This window comes from Gracilinanus agilis, chromosome 3, assembly GCF_016433145.1.
Source record: "Gracilinanus agilis isolate LMUSP501 chromosome 3, AgileGrace, whole genome shotgun sequence".
Lineage (NCBI taxonomy): Eukaryota > Metazoa > Chordata > Mammalia > Didelphimorphia > Didelphidae > Gracilinanus > Gracilinanus agilis.
Genome location: NC_058132.1, coordinates 525,646,818 through 525,664,465, shown reverse-complemented (window position 1 = coordinate 525,664,465; position 17,648 = coordinate 525,646,818). Strand labels below are relative to the sequence as shown.

The following is a 17,648-nucleotide window of genomic DNA, read 5'->3' as shown; positions in this document are numbered from 1 at the left end:
GCTTGGGGGGGGGGCGAGACCATTGGAACATACCAAAGTGCAGAGCGGGAGTGAAGGAATTGGTGTATTTTGTAGTATTGATATTTAAAGGGGTGGGGCCGATCATACTAGAAGAATCTAGCGATAAACAAGGAGGGAGGGTCACCTCAAATCAGACACAGTCTTGTCCATTCATTTTCCAGGTTCTCTCAATAAAGGCCCCGCCCCCCGCCCCCCCCCTTTCAATCCTCTGTCTCACAGCACCTCGCACTTCGATTCACTTGGGCTGAAGCATAATCTCGGAAATGTAGAGCTCCACTTTCCCTAGCAGGAAGAGGGGCGGCCCCACGGTGCATGTGTGCCCTGGCGCGTGCGCATGTGTAGTGACCGGCAGTCGGTGTCTCGTGTTTCCGACCGCGGGTAGCGGAGTCTGGTGGTACTTTAGACCCCGCTGTGTTTGCGCGTGCGCCGAAAGCGCCATCTCCCCACCTCCACTCCCCCTCCCTTCCCCCCACACGGCAGGCGCCCCTCCCCCATCCTCTCTCGTTTCCCCCCTCCCCTGGCCAAGTCTGTAGACCTCCCCCCCAGCAGGGGTTCGGGAGCGGGACCATGTTCACCAGCACTGGATCGAGTGGGCTCTGTGAGTACTGGCCGCGCCCCCCTGGCCCCGCCCCGAAGCTGGCTTTGGGTGGGCGGTGGGGAAGGGAAAGTGGGTGTGTGGTTCGGAGGGTGTGTGTTATGTGGGAGGGGCGGAGGGTACCAGCTCCCCGGTACCCCACCACCCCCAATACTGGGGGTGAGTTGGCGTGATTAACCTTCGCGAGCACCGGGGTGGGCGTGACTGCCCCGCTCTGGTTCTCTGTTTGGAATTAACCGGGTCTCTGAGCTCCTGGAATCTTCCTGGGCTCCCTACTTCCTCTCCGGCGGCGGAGCTAGGGCCTTTGACTGTGACCCTCTCTGACTTGTGCCCTCGGAGGAGGGAGGGTGCATTCTCGTGCCTCCCTGGTGGGCTGGGGTGGGGTTGGGAGTTGGATTCATTCATATTCAAACTGGGAACTGAAATGTGGCTGTCTGCTAGATAGAGAATCCCTCCTCTTCCCAGTTAGTGTGCCCACCAGTATCTCCTTCACCAATGCCTGTGACGATGCCCAGTCTGTAAAGAAGGTGATGTGGGAAGTCTGTCCATTTGGGAGACCCCACTCCCCTCTTGGTGCTTGCTTCATCTTTTTTCTTTCTTTCTGGCCCATCAGACCACACTGACATTTTGCCCCAAGGACTAAGAGGATTTCTTTCACTGGTTAGCAAATTGGTTCCACACTTATATCTTCTCCCTCTCATTCCTCTTTACCATGATCTTTGCTTTTTTGTGTACTTAGATTAAAAGGTGACATTAACTTTTAAGTGAGGGAGAGTTTCGGACAATTCTCAGGAGATGGCAAACTGATTTTTGCAGTTAAGTATAGTATTGTAGATTTTCACTTGAATGAATGCAAGTGGTCAGCAGATAGAGGGCAGAGGAGGACAGCCTTTTGCAAGTATGTGTACAATACTTAATCTTAATTTGTAGGGTTTGATCCTGGGATTCTCTAGGGCTATGTTGTTTGTTAAATAAACTTTAATTAAGCCTTGACATAATAATAATAGCAAGCATTTATAGAATAATGATATAACAATGCACTCCAAGGACTACCAGATGTTCATATCTGTCTTATGGCCAAACTTTGCAAATATTTGTTCTTTTCCATTAGAATGTAAACTTCTTGGGAGCAGGGACTGTCTGAGTTTTCTATTAGTACCCCAATTTAGTACAATGGTCTGTGCGTAGTAACTGTTTAAAAAATGCTTTATTCTTTCATTCATATGATACTTCAAGGTGTGCAATAAAAACAGTAGTTTTTACATAACTAACATTTGCAATAATATTAGTTAACATTTATATAATGCTTTAAGCACTTGATATATCATCTCATTTGATCCTCTTCTCTGTTACTTCTCTATTTTTTAAAACTCTTACTTTCTGTTCTTATAGTAACACTAAGACAGAAGAGCAAGGGCTAGGCAGACAGGGCTAAGTGATTTGCCCACGGTCACAAAGCTAAAAAGTGTTTGAGACCATGTTTGAACCCAGAACCTCCAGATTCCAGGCTTGGTGTTCTATCCAATGAGCCACCTAGCTGCTTACTTACTTAGCCCCCTCTCTTACTATTAAGGGCATTACCATTCTACTAGTCACCCAGAGTCACAAATGAGGTGTCATCATCTACTTTGGCACTCTTTCTCACCCCCCATATCCAATCTGTTGCCAAGACCCATTAATTTTACCTTCTTAACATTTTTTACTTATTCTCTCCCCCCCCACCCCCCCCATTTCCAATCCTCAGTAAACTCCACTGACTCGGTATCACCTCTGGGATCAAATAGTAAATCTCCCAGCATTCAAGCCCTTCACAACCTAGCACTGACTACCCCCCCCCCAACCTTTCCAGTTTTCTTGCCTCTTACATTCTTCTCCCAAGTACTTTGTGGTCCAGTGGCACCAGCCACCTTGCCGTTTCTTGAACCGAACACTCCATCTTACTTCTCCACGAATTTTCAATGATGGATTTTTCTTGCCTGGAATTTCTTCTTCATTTCTACCATCTGATTTCCCTGCTATGAGAAGTCTTTTTCTTTTTATTTCTAGTGCCTTCCCACTGTTAATTAATTCCAGTTTATCCTGTATATAACTTATTTGTACATAGTTTCTGCATGTTGCCTTCCTCATTATACTATGCTCTCCTTGAGAGCCAGAACTGTCTTTTGCCTTTCTTTGTATCCCCTGAAATTAGAACAGTGCCTATACACAGTAGATGCATGTTTAAATAGGTGTTCATGACTTTCTGATTGTGGTGATGCTATAGACAAGAGTTGCAAAGCCTGAGCAAGTGGGGATCTTGATCTTCATCACTGAAAACACCCATATTGATAAGATGAAACACCCAAGCGTTTGAATAAGAACACAGAAACCCTTATCAAAGTTATGAAAATTCTTCCCCCCATTCCCACTTTTAATTTTTCTATATGCTTTAGAATGCTACTTCCACTAAAGTTTTATTCTCCACTGCCTATCTTATCAGGGTATAGAGATGACCCTGGGACCTTGAGGACATCAGTGGAGCAAATACGATGTAGTAGGGGAGCTTAATAAATGTTAACTGAATATCACTGAAAAGGTAGCTTTGTTTCAGCTATAACTAAATGGGGGAAAGATTCTCACAATATTGGCCAACAAGTAATTAATTTTTTTAGCCTTAACAACTCATGAAGATTCCTTTTATAATGTAGAGAAATTATTATTTCTATGGGTAGAGGAAGAAGTACTTACATCAATAAGTCAGGGATCCCTTATGATAACTTTTATGCCAGCTACATTTAATAACTTCATTTCTAGAATTTATGTTAGAACTGAATTAAACAAAGCAAATAACATCTTCCATTCCTACTAATAAAATGGTCTTTTTTCTAGTAGTTTTATAGCCTGTTTAGAGTGCTCTTTCATTATTATCCATTATTATTATCCTCATACTATAGTATTCTATAAAGAATGTCAACTTTGTTATACATAATATGAGGATATGTTCGAATAAAATAATTGCTCAAAAACTAGACAGTTCAAATAAATTGGTGTCACATGTGAATAATCTTTATTGAGGCCAGATATTTCAGCTTTAAAACAATTTAGATTGCTTTGTCAGCAAAGAGATGGGATAGGCCAAGAGTAGCAGAAAAAAATGATTGCTCAAAAACTAGACATGTTTGAATAAATTGGTGCCTCATGCCCTTGGTGTAATGGAAAGAGTTCTAGAATGGGAGTCGAAGACCCTACTATAAATCTCAGCTCAGTTACCATCTGGATGAACTTTGTCCAATCACTTAATTACTCTGGCCATCATTTTCTTCATTTGTAAAATATGGGAGTTGAACTGGATGACTTTTAAATTTATGATCCTCTGAACTGGAATTAAATTTAATATGTCATTTTCAGCACTGGCTCAATATGATGCAAGAAAAGTATTGTTTTCTGACTATCAATTTCATTTAAATGTTAACTTTTAAATTCTCTTCTCTATTTTCCTCTTATTTACATTCACTTCCCAATCAATCAACATCAAAATCAATTAAGCATCTATTATGTACCAAATCTTTTGTTAAGTGCCTGGAAGATTAAAAAAAAAAAAGGTAAAATGATAGTTCTTGCCCTCAAGGAGCTTACAGTCTAATGGGGGAGACAACATGCAAACAAATATATACAAAGCAAGTTATATACAGGATAAACAGGAAATAATGAATAGGGAAGACATAAGAATTAAGAGGCCTCTTGTAGAAGGTGGAATTTTAGTTGGGCCTTATGAGAAGCCAAGGGAGTCATCAGGAAGAGTTGAGGTGGGAGACCATTGCAGGTATTAGGGATAGATCTAGGAGGTCAGTGCCACCATATTGATGAGAATGTGTATGTGTGTGTGTGTGTGGGGGGGGGGTATAAAAATGTAAGAAGACTGGAAAGGTAGGCTAGGTTATGAAGGGCTTTGAATTCCAGCAGAGCATTTTGTATTTGATCTTGGAAGAAATAGAGAGCCTCTGAACTTTATTGAATAGGAGAGTGACATAGGCAGATTTGTATTCCCTATTTTCTATTTCTTTTCTTTGTCTGTTATAGACATTTACTATTTACTGTATGACTCTGGGCAAGTCATTTAACCTCTCCTATCCTCAATTTCCTCAACTGTGAAATGGGAATAATAATAACACCTACTTCATAGGGTCCTTGTGGAGAAAAATGTTGAGTTCAGTTTTGGATACTAAGATGTCTTTAGGATATCCAGTTCAGGAAACCTAATAGGCAGTTAGAGATGTGAGCTTGGAGGTCAGCAGAGAGGTTTGTGCTTTTTAGAATCATCAGCATATCCCTGGTAACTGATGGAATCATCAAGTGAAATTGTATATAGAGAGGGCAGAGTACCATGGCATACCTAGAGTTAGCTGGATGAAGAGCCAGCAAAGGAAATTGAGGGGGTATATTCAAATAAATAGGAGGAGACCCAAGAGACAGTAGTGGCAAGGAAACCTAGGAAGGAGAGTGGTACAAGATGTTCGACAGTGTCAAAAGCTGCAAAAAGGACAAGAAGGAAGTGAATTGAGAAAAGACTATTAGATTTCGGTTGAATTGATGACATCAAAAGCCAGACCACAGAGAGTTAATAAGGGAGTAAGAGGAAAAGAAGTGGAATCATCTGTTATAGATATTAAACTCCTTTTTAAGGAGTTTAATTACAAAAGGGAAGAGCAAGGAGAGTGGTGTGGATGGATCAAATGATGGGTTTTTGAGGATGGCAGAGATGTGTGTTTGTAGACAAGACAGTAGGAAAGCAGCTAGTAGGGAGAGATTGGAGATAAATGAGAGGGGAAAAAAGATAAATGAGATTGGGAATTATAGATGAGTCAATCTTTTAGACAAAATGGGATAAAACTGGGTCACTTTTGCATGTGAAGAGATTTGTTTTTGCTAAAAGAAAGGCTCTTTCTTCTTGTGAGCCAGAGGTAGAGGAGAGTGGCAGAAGGTGTCTGAGTGATGTGAATTAAGGAAGAGGTAAGCAGAGGAAGCTCTCAGCAAATGACCTCAATTTTCAGTATAATAGGAAGCAAAATTCTCAGCTAAGAATGTGGAGGGAGAGGGGACCATGGGATATTTGAGGAAGGATGAAAAGGTTTGGAAGAACCACCATGAAGAATGGAATTGTGAGTTAATGAAGGGCATACAAAAAGATCTCCTTATAGCCCAAATTTAGAGTGAACATAGAATGGTTATGTGATTTTTCTCCATCTCTGTTCAGCAACATGTGAGTAGGAGTGAAGACCAGAGATAGTGGGAGTAATCCAAGGCTGAGGCTTGGCAGGACAAGATTGATGGCACAAGAGATGAGAGAGAAGAGGACAGTGTAGAGATGAACCAGTCTACCATAGGGACAAGGTGGAGAAAGGAGTAGAATGTAGCTAGTGCCTGGGGTGATGGCTTGGGAGAAAAGTGAAGGCTTTAGAGGTCATTGTATGGACAAAGAACAGGATTTGGGTTTGTAAGGTAGAAGGAGAGTGAGATGACCATAGACTGTGATATTTTGTCATATTAGCTAGTCTTATAGATATGAGGTGGTACCTCAGAATTGTTTCAATTTACATTTCTCAAATTAATAGTGATTTGAAATGATATTTTTTCATACGACTAAAAATAGTTGTTTTTTTTAAACCCACCTTAAGGTAGAAGAATGGTAAGAGCTAGGCAATGAGGTAAGTGAATTGCCCATGGTCACACAGCTAATAAATGTTTGAGGGCAGATTTGAAACCAAGACCTTCCATCTCTGGGCCTGGCTCTCAGTCCTCTGAACTATCTTGCTGCCCCCTAAAGATAGTTTTAATTTCATCATCTAAGGATTGCCCTTGACCACTTGTCAATTGGGGAATGCTTTGTATTCTTATATGTTTTCCTTTCAGGCCACCCACTCCCCTAAACAATAAGCTCCAGGGGATTCCTGTTATCTCCAGGATAAAATACAAAATCCTCAGTCTTGTACAGCCTTTCAGCCTCTGGTCCCCTCCTTCCTTTTTAGTTTTCTTACTTTCCTCTCTCCTTGATGTCACTATGATCCAGTGACACTAGCCTCCTTGTTGTTCGTTGCACAAGACACTTCATTTTTCAGTTTTTTATTTTCACTGGCTGTCTCCCATGCTTGGAATTCCCTCCCTCCTTGTCTCTGCTGCCTGGCTTCTTTCAAATCACTTAAAATCCCACTTTCTGCAAGAAGCCTTTTCTGATCCTTCTTAATGTTAGTACCTTTCCTCGGAGATTATTACACATATTTCTTGTTTCTGTGTGGTTTACTTGTCTCCCCCATTGGTTGTGTGCATTTCTATCTAGCGGCATATCAGAAACAGGGCATTAGATTTTCATTCATTTGGTCTTGACTGTGTGTGGATGGCTAGGTCTCTCTTTTGAGTGGCTACTGATCCCTTTATGTACTGGTGCTTAATGCAACCATCTCTGTCATTTGAAGAGTATAAAAATGAATAGAGAATCCACTTTAGCTTGGACTTTGAACTGGATTTTTTCTACTATAGTAGTGAGCAACATTGTTGGGCATTTATCCACCTTTTTTACTTCTTAATGTTTGTGATCAGAGAGTTGTTTAACAAAGTTATCTCATTATCTTTTGAGGAATCTTTACAAGTTTACTTTTCATGAATTCTAGCAGCTTCTTGGCTTGTTCTTCATAATTTTTATACAGTCACATACATAAGTGGATGGATAGCACCTTGTTGGAAGAGACCTTTAAAGTAGTATTCCACTCCGTAAAATCTATTTTTTAAAATAATACAGAATACTTGTAGTGGACTCTAATTCTCTTCACCTTTTAGTTAATTATTTGAGGATAAAGAGTGTTCCACTAGAAAATATTATTTGTTCAAGAGTGCCTATTCCCAGATGATCTGCTTATTGATATTGATGATTCTGTCATTGAGTATATAAATAATTCTTAAAAATTTTTTTAAAATTTAATTTAATTCAAAAAAAATTTTTAGAATATTTTCCATGGTTACATGATTCATGTTCTCTCCCACCCTCCCCCCTCTCCCCACCATAGCCAATGTGCAATTCCACTGGGTTTCACATGTATCATTGATCAAGACCTATTTCCATATTATTGGTAGTTGCATTGGGGTGGTCGTTTAGAGTCTGCATCCCAAATCATATCCCCATCAACCCATGTGTTCAAGCAGTTGTTTTTCTTCTGTGTTTCTACTTCCACAGTTCTTCCTCTGAATTCTCATAAGTCCCTCAGAATTGTTCTGGATCATTGCATTGCTGCTAGCAGAGAAGTCCATTACATTCGATTTTACCACAGTGTATCATTCTCTATGTATAATGTTCTCCTGGTTCTGCTCCTTTCACTCTGCATCAATTCCTGGAGTATTCCACCAGCAGCAGATATCACAATTTGTTCAGCCATTCCCCATTTGAAGGACATTCCCTCATTTTCCAATTTTTTGCCACCACAAAAAGGGCTGCTATAAATATTTTTGTACAAGTCTTTTTCCTTATTATCTCTTTGGAGTACAAACCAAGCAGTGCTATGGCTGGATCAAAAGGTAGGCGGTCTTTTAAAGGCATTTGGGCATAGTTCCAAGTTGCCATCCAGAATGGTTGGATCAGTTCACAACTTCAAGAGCAATGCATTAATTTCCCAATTTTGCCACATCCCCTCCAACATTTATTACTTTCCTTTTGCTGTCATGTTAGCTAATCTGCTAGGTGTGAGGTGGTACCTCAGAGTTGTTTCAATTTGCATTTCTCTAATTATAAGAGATTTATAACACTTTTTCATGTGTTTATTGATAGTTTTGATTTCTTTTTCTGAAAATTACCTAATTCATGTCCTTTTACCCATTTATCAATTGGAGAATGGCTTGATTTTTTTGTACAATTGCTTTAGTTCCTTATATATTTGAGTAATTAGATCTTTGTCAGAGTTTTTGTTATAAAGATTTTTTCCCAATTTGTTACTTCTCTTCTAATTTTGATTGCATTGGTTTTGTTTGTACAAAACCTTTTTAATTTAATGTAATCAGAATTATTTATTTTACATTTTGTAATTTTTTCTAATTCTTGCTTGGTTTTAAAATCTTTCCTTTCCCAAAGATCTGACAAATATACTATTCTGTATTCACCTAATTTATTTATAGTTTCCTTCTTTATATATGTCATTCACCCATTTTGAATTTTATCTTGGTGTAGAGTGTGAGATGTTAATCTAAACCTAATCTCTCCCATATTGTTTTCCAATTTTCCCAGCAGTTTTTGTCAAATAGTGGATTTTTGTCCCAAAAGCTGGGCTCTTTGGGTTTATCATAGACTGTCTTGCTGAGGTTACTTACCCCAAGTTTTATCCACTGATCATCCCTTCTGTCTCTTAGCCAGTACCATATTGTCTTGATGACCACTGCCTTATAGTACATTTTAAGATTTGGTACTGCTAGGCTATATAAATGATTCTTAAGAAAATTTCCTATAGATGGGGAAATAGATAAATAGGCTAGTATTTATTTTCTCAGTTGCTTTTCCTTTTTTTTAAATATTAATTTTAAATATTCCTTTAAAAATGCCTTATAAATCATTCCCTAAATGCCTTCATGTGTTTCACTTCACCCCTGGTTTCTACAATTGCTTAGTCTAGTTCAGCTGCTTTGCTCCCCATAGTTCACTTAGTATCATTTATTGTTCCTTTGCAAGCACATCTGAGTCTGTGAAGTTTGCGTCTTATTATGGTGACGTGGCTCTCCTTGCTAGTGAGATCAAATTTTATTATAAAAATCTTTGCAGAAACATTTTCTTGTTATTTTTTATTCTTAATAAGCATTTGTTAAGCCCCTACTATGTGGCAAGAACTTTGCTAGGCAGTGAGAATAGAAATATTGTAATGTTCAACTCAAAAGGAGCTTACATTCTAATGAGAGAAACAAGTATACATTATATATACAAGATTTCTGGATCATGCAACTAGAAATTTTCCCTGATCCTCACAGCTTCTCCAACCTCACCAGAACAAATGGTGCACTAGAGATAAAGTAAGCTCAGTTGTCTCTCTGGTCTATTCTAAGATAGAAGGTAAGGGTTTTCTTTAAAAAAAAAAAATCAAGTCTGGGGTAGAAACTAAGGCTGGAGATAAACTGTGAAGTGTGGGAGGAGACTGAGATGCTTTGGTTCCAGCCCTCAAGGAAGCCACCAACAGATGGAGTCAGAAAGTGAGCAGCAGTGGGAAAAAAGGAACAAATCAATACTAAAATTATGAAAGATCTCTGTAGGAAGAAATCTCAATAGTCTTGATCAGAGAAGCTGAAGCAGATGAACCATCAGGGAAGACATCAACATTTGGGCATTATGTGTAAATACTCTAAAACAAAGGAAAAAGATTCAGCACCTAATGAGGCAGATTAACTTGTGAATTTGGAGAAGTTGGAACAGCTACAAGCTCTTCCTGAGTGTTTAAAAGAGAAATGAGAATTGGAGAGAATAATTTATGGCTTGGGCAGAAGAAATAATTGGCCCAATAGAAAAGCTTGAATATCTCCCCAAAGGAACAAAACAAAGGACAGCTGTTAGAACTGAAGTACAATTCCAAAAAAGAGAAGCAAAAAGAGATAACTTAAGAAAACATGCTTGCCATATAAGCAAAAACATACAGCCTACGTATAAAGTGAAGAAATACAAATATGTACCAAATACTTAAATGCAAAGTAGTTTGGGAGTGGGGGGATCAGGGAAGACTTCATGCAGAGAAGCTGCTGAGCAGTGTCTTAAAGGAAGAAAGGGACTATGAAAGGGAAGACTTGGAGTTGGAAGATGCAGTGTTACATTGTCAGGTGCAGAGAATGCCTATTTGACCGCTTCTCAGAAAGTGGAAGTGATGCCCACTGAGGCTAGAGAGATGAGTGGGGGTGAGATCATGTTGGACTTTTAAAAGCTAAATAGAGGAAGTTCTATCTATCCTTGTGGCAATAGGAAGAAGCCACTGGATTTGAGTAGGAGCGACGGGGCCAAATCTGTGCTTAAGGAAATCAGACAGCAGTATGTGGATGACTAGATCAGCAAGAGGCTTGTACCTGGAAGGCCATTTCAGTTTTGAGTAGGATGTGATGAGAGCCTGAAAAAAGCTAGTAGCTTTAAAAATGGACGGCAGGAGTCAGAGCAGAGTTGAGATCTTGTTTAGTTTTGCCAAATTTTAATTGAATTAGTTTCTCAACTCAGACACTTTTAACCTTAATCTTTCATTACTTGGGAAGCCAAGGTGTTCACCTGCAGTCAGGAAGATCTGAGTTTACATTCAACCTCAGACATGATTTAACATTGGCCAAGTCAGTAATGAAACTTTGCCTCAGTTTCCCCATCTGTAAAATGAGGATAATAATACCACCTTCCCAAAATTGTTATAGAGATCAAATAAGATAATGATTATAAATAAAGCATTTGCACAGTACTGGCATATAGTAAGTGCCCGACTGCTTGGTAAGATGTTATAAGTGAATTTATATTTCAAACAAATATTGCCTTTGCTTTGCATCTTTTTCTATTTTGGGAAATAAATTCAGCATTTACTGACTAAGGTACTTTCTAAATTATTTTGGGCTCCTTATGGCAATTAATTTACATTGGTTATAGGAATATAGGATATAGGTTATAGATATAGGAATAGTATAATTGATGTAGATGTCATTTTAACTGCTCATTACCCATTTTTCATTAACAACTTGTCTAAATAGGTTAAAACTGAGTTTCAGTTAGCATGTTTTTTTCTTGATTATTCTTCTAGTTTTGTACTAATTACGACTTGAGCTAGCTGGTGATCTTGACTAATCAGAGCTAATTCAGGGATGAGTCCCATAGCAACACTGAGTCTTTTCCTCTCTGTTAAAATTTTTATTTCTGAAGTATACCACTTTTCACTTTATTTTCTTCATGTGTATGTACCTAAATCAAGTTGCTTATTATCTCAGAGAAGGGAAGTGGGGAGAATAAGGGTTAAAATTGTTTTTACATTGTTATTGGGAAAAATAAAATATATACTCAGAGACTTTACCAAGCACTCATCCCTCTGTACCAGGAATACTATGTACTAGGACACAGAAAGCACTGAATAGTATTATTTTAAAATTTTAGATTGATATTTTGTTTTATTTTTCCCAAATGGGATCATGAAGTCATACACAATTGAAATAACTGAAAAATAATGGGATAAATGTTAGCTCTATTATTATTATTACCATTCTGGAGGCAATAGGGAGCCATTGTTAACTTCTTGGGTAGGTGATTCACTTGATCAGATCTGTGCTTTAAGAAGAGTTTCACTATTGTGCCTGATGAATGGTTTGGAGATAGGGCAGAATAGAATCATGAAGACCAGTTGGGAGGCTTTTACAACTGTTTGGGTGGAGACATTGAGGTAGAATATTTACATTTATCCATCTTTAATAGTATATGACCTTGAGAGCAGACAGAACTTCACCAAATAGAAATCATTCCAAAATAACCTCATTTCCTTTTTTTTTTTTTTACAAGGTTACTTGATTGGTAGATCAAAAAAACCAGATATGCTTTACCTAGATATTAGCAAAGTTTTTGACCAAGTCTGGCATGCTGTTCTGATAGATAAGATATAGAACTGAGGGCAGGTGATTGGTGTTTCAGGATTCATTCAATGAACAGAACTAAAAAAACAATAATTAAGCTTTAAGCTTAAAACTACACTAAGAATTTTAGGACACTCTGTATTATAGTATGTAAATGTATAAAACATATACTTATATATTCATATATATATTTGATTATATTTGAATAGTATGTAAAATACATGCAATACATTTGTGTGTATGTACATATGTGTGTGTATATTATATACTGTTACAGCAGCTGATTTTTTGCATTTCTCCTTTTAGCTACTATATTATTTGTAACTTTTTGTTTGAAGAGTGAGAAGTTTTATGGCAGAAAGGTGGGCTAATAAGTTTTTTTTAGTTTCCACTTGATCACTACTTGGTTTCTTATGTTTGAACCACTTCCTTCTTCACTGGTTAAGATAGGAAATTAATCGTTGACTCACCCTAACATTATGAGTGCATACTAGTAAGGTATTTATTTTTTTAAAGTAACTTTAAAAATAACTTTTAGAAGGCAGTCTACACATTCTATATTTTAATCATTCTTTTACATATATAAACATAAATTTATACAAAATGCATGTATAAGTGTGTGTGCCTGTGTATATTAATTTCCTCAAAGTTATTTCTTTGAGAACTATTTCATTTTTATATATCATTAGTATGGATAGATTGATATGTTCCTCATCTATAAAATCTAGTAGGTAGATGAATTCTTTTGGGATAATCATTTAATATTATGCCAGTGACAAAATAAATATGAAAGCAAGTTGCTAGAATTTTTACGAATTTTATCTAGCAATAGCATGATCAGTTGTAGAAAAAATGTTTTCTTGTATGCAAATAAAGAAATAAAACTTGTAAAGTATAACTAGCATGACTGCTTAAAAGAAACCCAACCAAACAATAGAATTTAACCATCTGAGTAGTTAAAGTATTGAATTTTCTTCTCACTGGAAGACTGTATGTATAAAGAGGTAATGTGGTATAGTGGAAGGAATGCTTGGCTTAGAGCTTGTGGAGAGACTTGAATTGGAATTCAACTCCTAAAACTTGTATGACTGTGGACAAGTCATTTAACCTTTCTGAGCCTAAGTTTCCTCATCTGTAAGATGGGAATAATAATACTATAGTACCCATTTCATAGGTGGGGGTTACGAGGATCACATGAAGTAATGTATGTGCCACCCTCTACAACCCCCAAAACCTTAAGTAAATGTCCCTTATTACAACAATTATACTATTGCCCAAAGCATAATTTGATCACAGTCATAGGTAGAAAATGTATTAATTAAATGAGGGATAAATGAAATTGCAAAAAATAGATAGCTCTGATTAAATGAAACTAGCTTTTGCACTAACAAAATTATTAATACATCTAGAATAAGGAAGAAAGTAGCCAAATGGGTAAAATAGTTTTGTATCATATTTTTCAGACAAGGATTTGATTTCTAAGATATACAGACAGCTAACAAACATATACATATCTACATCTGCAGACATATGTTAGTGTGTGACTTTCTTTTTGCAAATGATTTGTATGTTCAGTGTAGCCTGTGAGATGGAGATGCAGCAGAGCACAGATCAGTGGTCTGCTGCTTGTGTGAATTTTGGCCTGATAATATGAAGAAGACATTTTCCACCAGCCAGCACTGCACCATCCATATGTGGAACCATCAGTTACAGCAAATGGAGACGTTTTGATGGCCATGGAGGAGTTCCCTTACTTTCAGTCAGACTTTCCAGGGATGTCCCCATAGATGAGGTTGATATACACAATGCTAGAGCGAGCTCAGTGTCTGGGAGGCTCTGAAGGCAAGTGAGGGAGTGATAAGATTGAGGAAAAGTCTGGAAGTGTCAACAAGAAGGAAGGAATATGTTTTTTTTTTTTTTCTGACCTAATGTTTCATGGAGACATGAGAGGAGAGAATCAGTCAGTCAACATACATTAATTAAGTGCCTATGTGCCAGATCCTTTGCTAAGCACTGGAGGTACAAAGAAAGGCAAAAGATAGTCCCTGCTCACATAGTCTAATGGGGGAGGCAGCATGTAAAAACAACAACAAATAAAACTATGTACAAATGAATTATGTACAAGTTAAATGGAAATAATCAACAGAGTGGAAAGCACTAAAATTAAGGAGGCACAGCTAGTCAGCAATTCTAAGACAGAAAGTGAGGATTTAAAACAAAACAAAACAAAACAAAACAAAACAAAACAAAAAACCCCAAAGATAAAAGCACAGCCATAGTTAAATGGATTGTGGTGAGAAAAGGATTTTACCACATCAGGTGTGGAATTGGAGTCACAGGAATAAGAGGAACAAAAGCTTAGAAAGTTGTTCCACCATAATATGGGAGAAGAACCATCTCTCACAGTTCATATGAATCAGTATAGGGCACGGACTTGTTTTTGTTTTTTAATTTTCAATTTTTATTACAAATGTTTACAAATCCAAACAAAACAGGCATTTCCATATTATAAATAAAAAGAAGATATTACACAAATGAAATCTCCTATACGTTTAACTTACTTTTCTTCATATCTACATAATAGATCCCTTCCACTAGTGTCCCTGCCTCTCCTTACTCTCCCCACATCACATATTGTCATGGAGACCAATATGTTCATATAAATTATCTTTCCTGTTTTACCTTTCTGTTCACTTTCTGGAGGTAACTTCTCAGTGTTTTCTTCTAGTATTAGTACTGTGACTGTGTATAATGTTCTCCTGGCTCTACCCATTTCACTGTTCATTATCTCATATGGTTCTTTCCAATTAAAAAACAACAACAGCTTTTCATTGTTTCTTATGACACAATAGTATTCCATTACAAATCATATTCCCCAATTGACGGGCATCCCTTTAGTTTCTGATTCTTTGCTTCCACAAAGAAAGTTGATATAAATATTTTGGAATATATGGGTTTTAAACTAAATCAACATATGTAAAACATGGAAACAAATCTGTACAAAGCCAGCTATAGAGAGGATAATTAAGAAATAATTAATAGAAGGAGGGCACTGGAATTAAGAGGGATAGGGGAAAGCTTCCTGTAGAAAGTGAGATTTTAAGTGGGACTTAAAGGAAGTCCCGTCAGTCATAGAGTGGAGCAAGGAGAACATTCAAGGCATTTAAGCCAGAGAGAATCTTGAGGTAGACAGATAGAATGTCTTGTTCATAGAAACAAGGAAGAATCAACAGGTGGGGGGCTCCTGAAGTTTATTAAGTGGGTGGAAAAGTGCCTTAGATGGACAGATACTTTAGGAAAACTACTTTTATGTTGGAATAAAGGATGGGTTGGAGTGGCCAGAGACTTGAGACAGGCAGACTCATCCACAGGCTATGGAAGTAATCCAGGCATTGGATAATGAGGGCTAACTTGAGAATGGGGGCAGTGCCAAGAGGAGAAAAGGGGATGGGTTCCAGAGGTGTTGCAAAGGTGAAATCCACAGGCCTTGGCAACAGCTTGTTAGGGACAGTGAGGAATTTGGGGTGACTCCCAGCTTGGAAATTTGTAAGAACAAAAAGATGAGGTTTTCCTTTAGGAAAGGTGAGTGTGGGGTGGGGTTTAGGGGAAAAGATGATGAGTTCTGTTTGGGACATATTTAATTTAAGATGTCTACTGAACTTTCACTTTAAAATGTCTAAAAGGTATTTGGAGATGTGAGATTGGAGGTCAACAGAGACTGGTATGGGATAAGTAGATCTGAGAGCTGATGAGATCACCAGGTGAAATAGGACCCAAGGAGAAGAGAAGAGGCCCAGGAGAGATCCCTGAGGGACATCTGTGGTTAGAGGGTGTGACCTGGAGGAGGATCCAGCCTGGGAGACAGAGAAGGAATAGTCAGGTAGGAGGAGAGTCAGGAGAGAGCCATGTCCCCAAATCATGACATAATTTTATAATGAGGATGTGGAAACCCCAGGGAGGTGAAGGGTCCTAAGTAAGTGATTGACCTGTCACAATGATTTCCATGGGCTGTAGCACAGCCAGAGCCCTACGCTTATCTTTCAGAAATTCCAGTTTCAAATCCTACCTCAGGCACTTTTTAGTTAAATGTCTTTGCCAGGCCACTTATCCATTCTCAGTCTTAATTTCCTCCTTCATAAAATCAGGAGGACAATAACACCTACTTCACAGGATTATTGTGAGGGTCAAATGAGATAATGTATGTGAAGTATTTTCCATATCTTAAAGCATTATATAAATATGCACTTGTATATGACCTATATAACACATAGTAGTCTGTGACTGTTACACTTATACCCATAAGATTAAAATGCCAGGAAATTTTCTAATGATGTACTTTAGGACGATGCTCTAGACTTCAGTTGGACAACATCACAGATTTAGTATTTATCTCTTTTGCCAGAGGATAGAAAGCTTCCTTGGTTAGAGATGAGAATTTTATTACCCTTTTTTGGGTTTTATTAAAACCTGGTTATAAATTTCATATAAAAAATATAGTCAACCACACTTTTAATTGTTTCATTTTTAATGTTTGGAAGACTTTAAGGTAGAGGAAACAGCTTGACTGTTTTTATATACTTCAGCAAGCTCACAAACCACAGTATAGGTTGTAAATGTGTCAGTCGCCCCCAGGGAAAAATCACATGAACAAAACTAATTTAGTTCTGGAAAGGATTTTAGATTTCAAAGGCCAATGACTCTCAAACTCTTTCCAGCGTTAAACAAAATGTGGTTGTTATACCTATAATAAAATCTTTTAACATGATTTAAAAAATATTTACTACTAATGGTATCAACATAGCAGGTCCATTTTGATCTAAAAGTAAGATTTAAAAATATTCTGAATATGATAATACTACAACCAACTTATTTGGAGAGGTGGAAAGTATTTTAAGTATGACAATAATCAGGGAACAATATTGGGAGGAACTTTAGGGATCACTTTATTCCACTTCATTTTACTTTTTAGGAAAGTGAGACCCAGATGTCATAGTTTAAAGATGCTTTACTACAGTTCGCAATTTCTATTTAATTTATATAAATATGAATTTTGGGAAGTTCTTTCAGTTCATAACATTTTCACTCAGCATTTTTTAAGAATTATATTTTTAAAGGGACCAATTTTATTTGTAATTTTGGTGGAACTAGAGAATTAAAAAATTTGTTAACATTGAATAAACTGCATCAGATATATTAGTTATAAATACAAATTAGAGATATCATTTGTATTTTTCTTATATTAGGAATTTGGCTTTTGAACTAGGTTTGTGGGAATTTATTTTATTCACCAGTCTTGATTATTGACCTTTTACTTATCTCTTCAAACTCTCGATTTATACATAATGGTTGTTACTACAAGATAAATTTATAGTAAAACAATAGTAGCAAAAATCTTCCAATCTATTCCAACAGTTGAATGCTCTGGGTGTTTTTAGTGTTTGATTCTAGACTGGTA

At 37.5% G+C, this 17,648-nt stretch overlaps 1 protein-coding gene across 1 annotated transcript in view; it reads left to right on the top strand.

Annotated features, from left to right (window-relative positions):
• The first annotated feature begins 575 nt into the window (after positions 1-575).
• UBAC2 (UBA domain containing 2) overlaps positions 576-17,648 on the top strand; it is a 284,290-nt gene continuing 267,217 nt past the window's right edge. Inside the window, exon 1 of the mRNA XM_044670551.1 lies at positions 576-619. Coding sequence (XP_044526486.1) covers positions 589-619 — 31 coding nt within the window. The 5' untranslated portion in view covers positions 576-588. The remainder of the gene's footprint in view (positions 620-17,648) is intronic.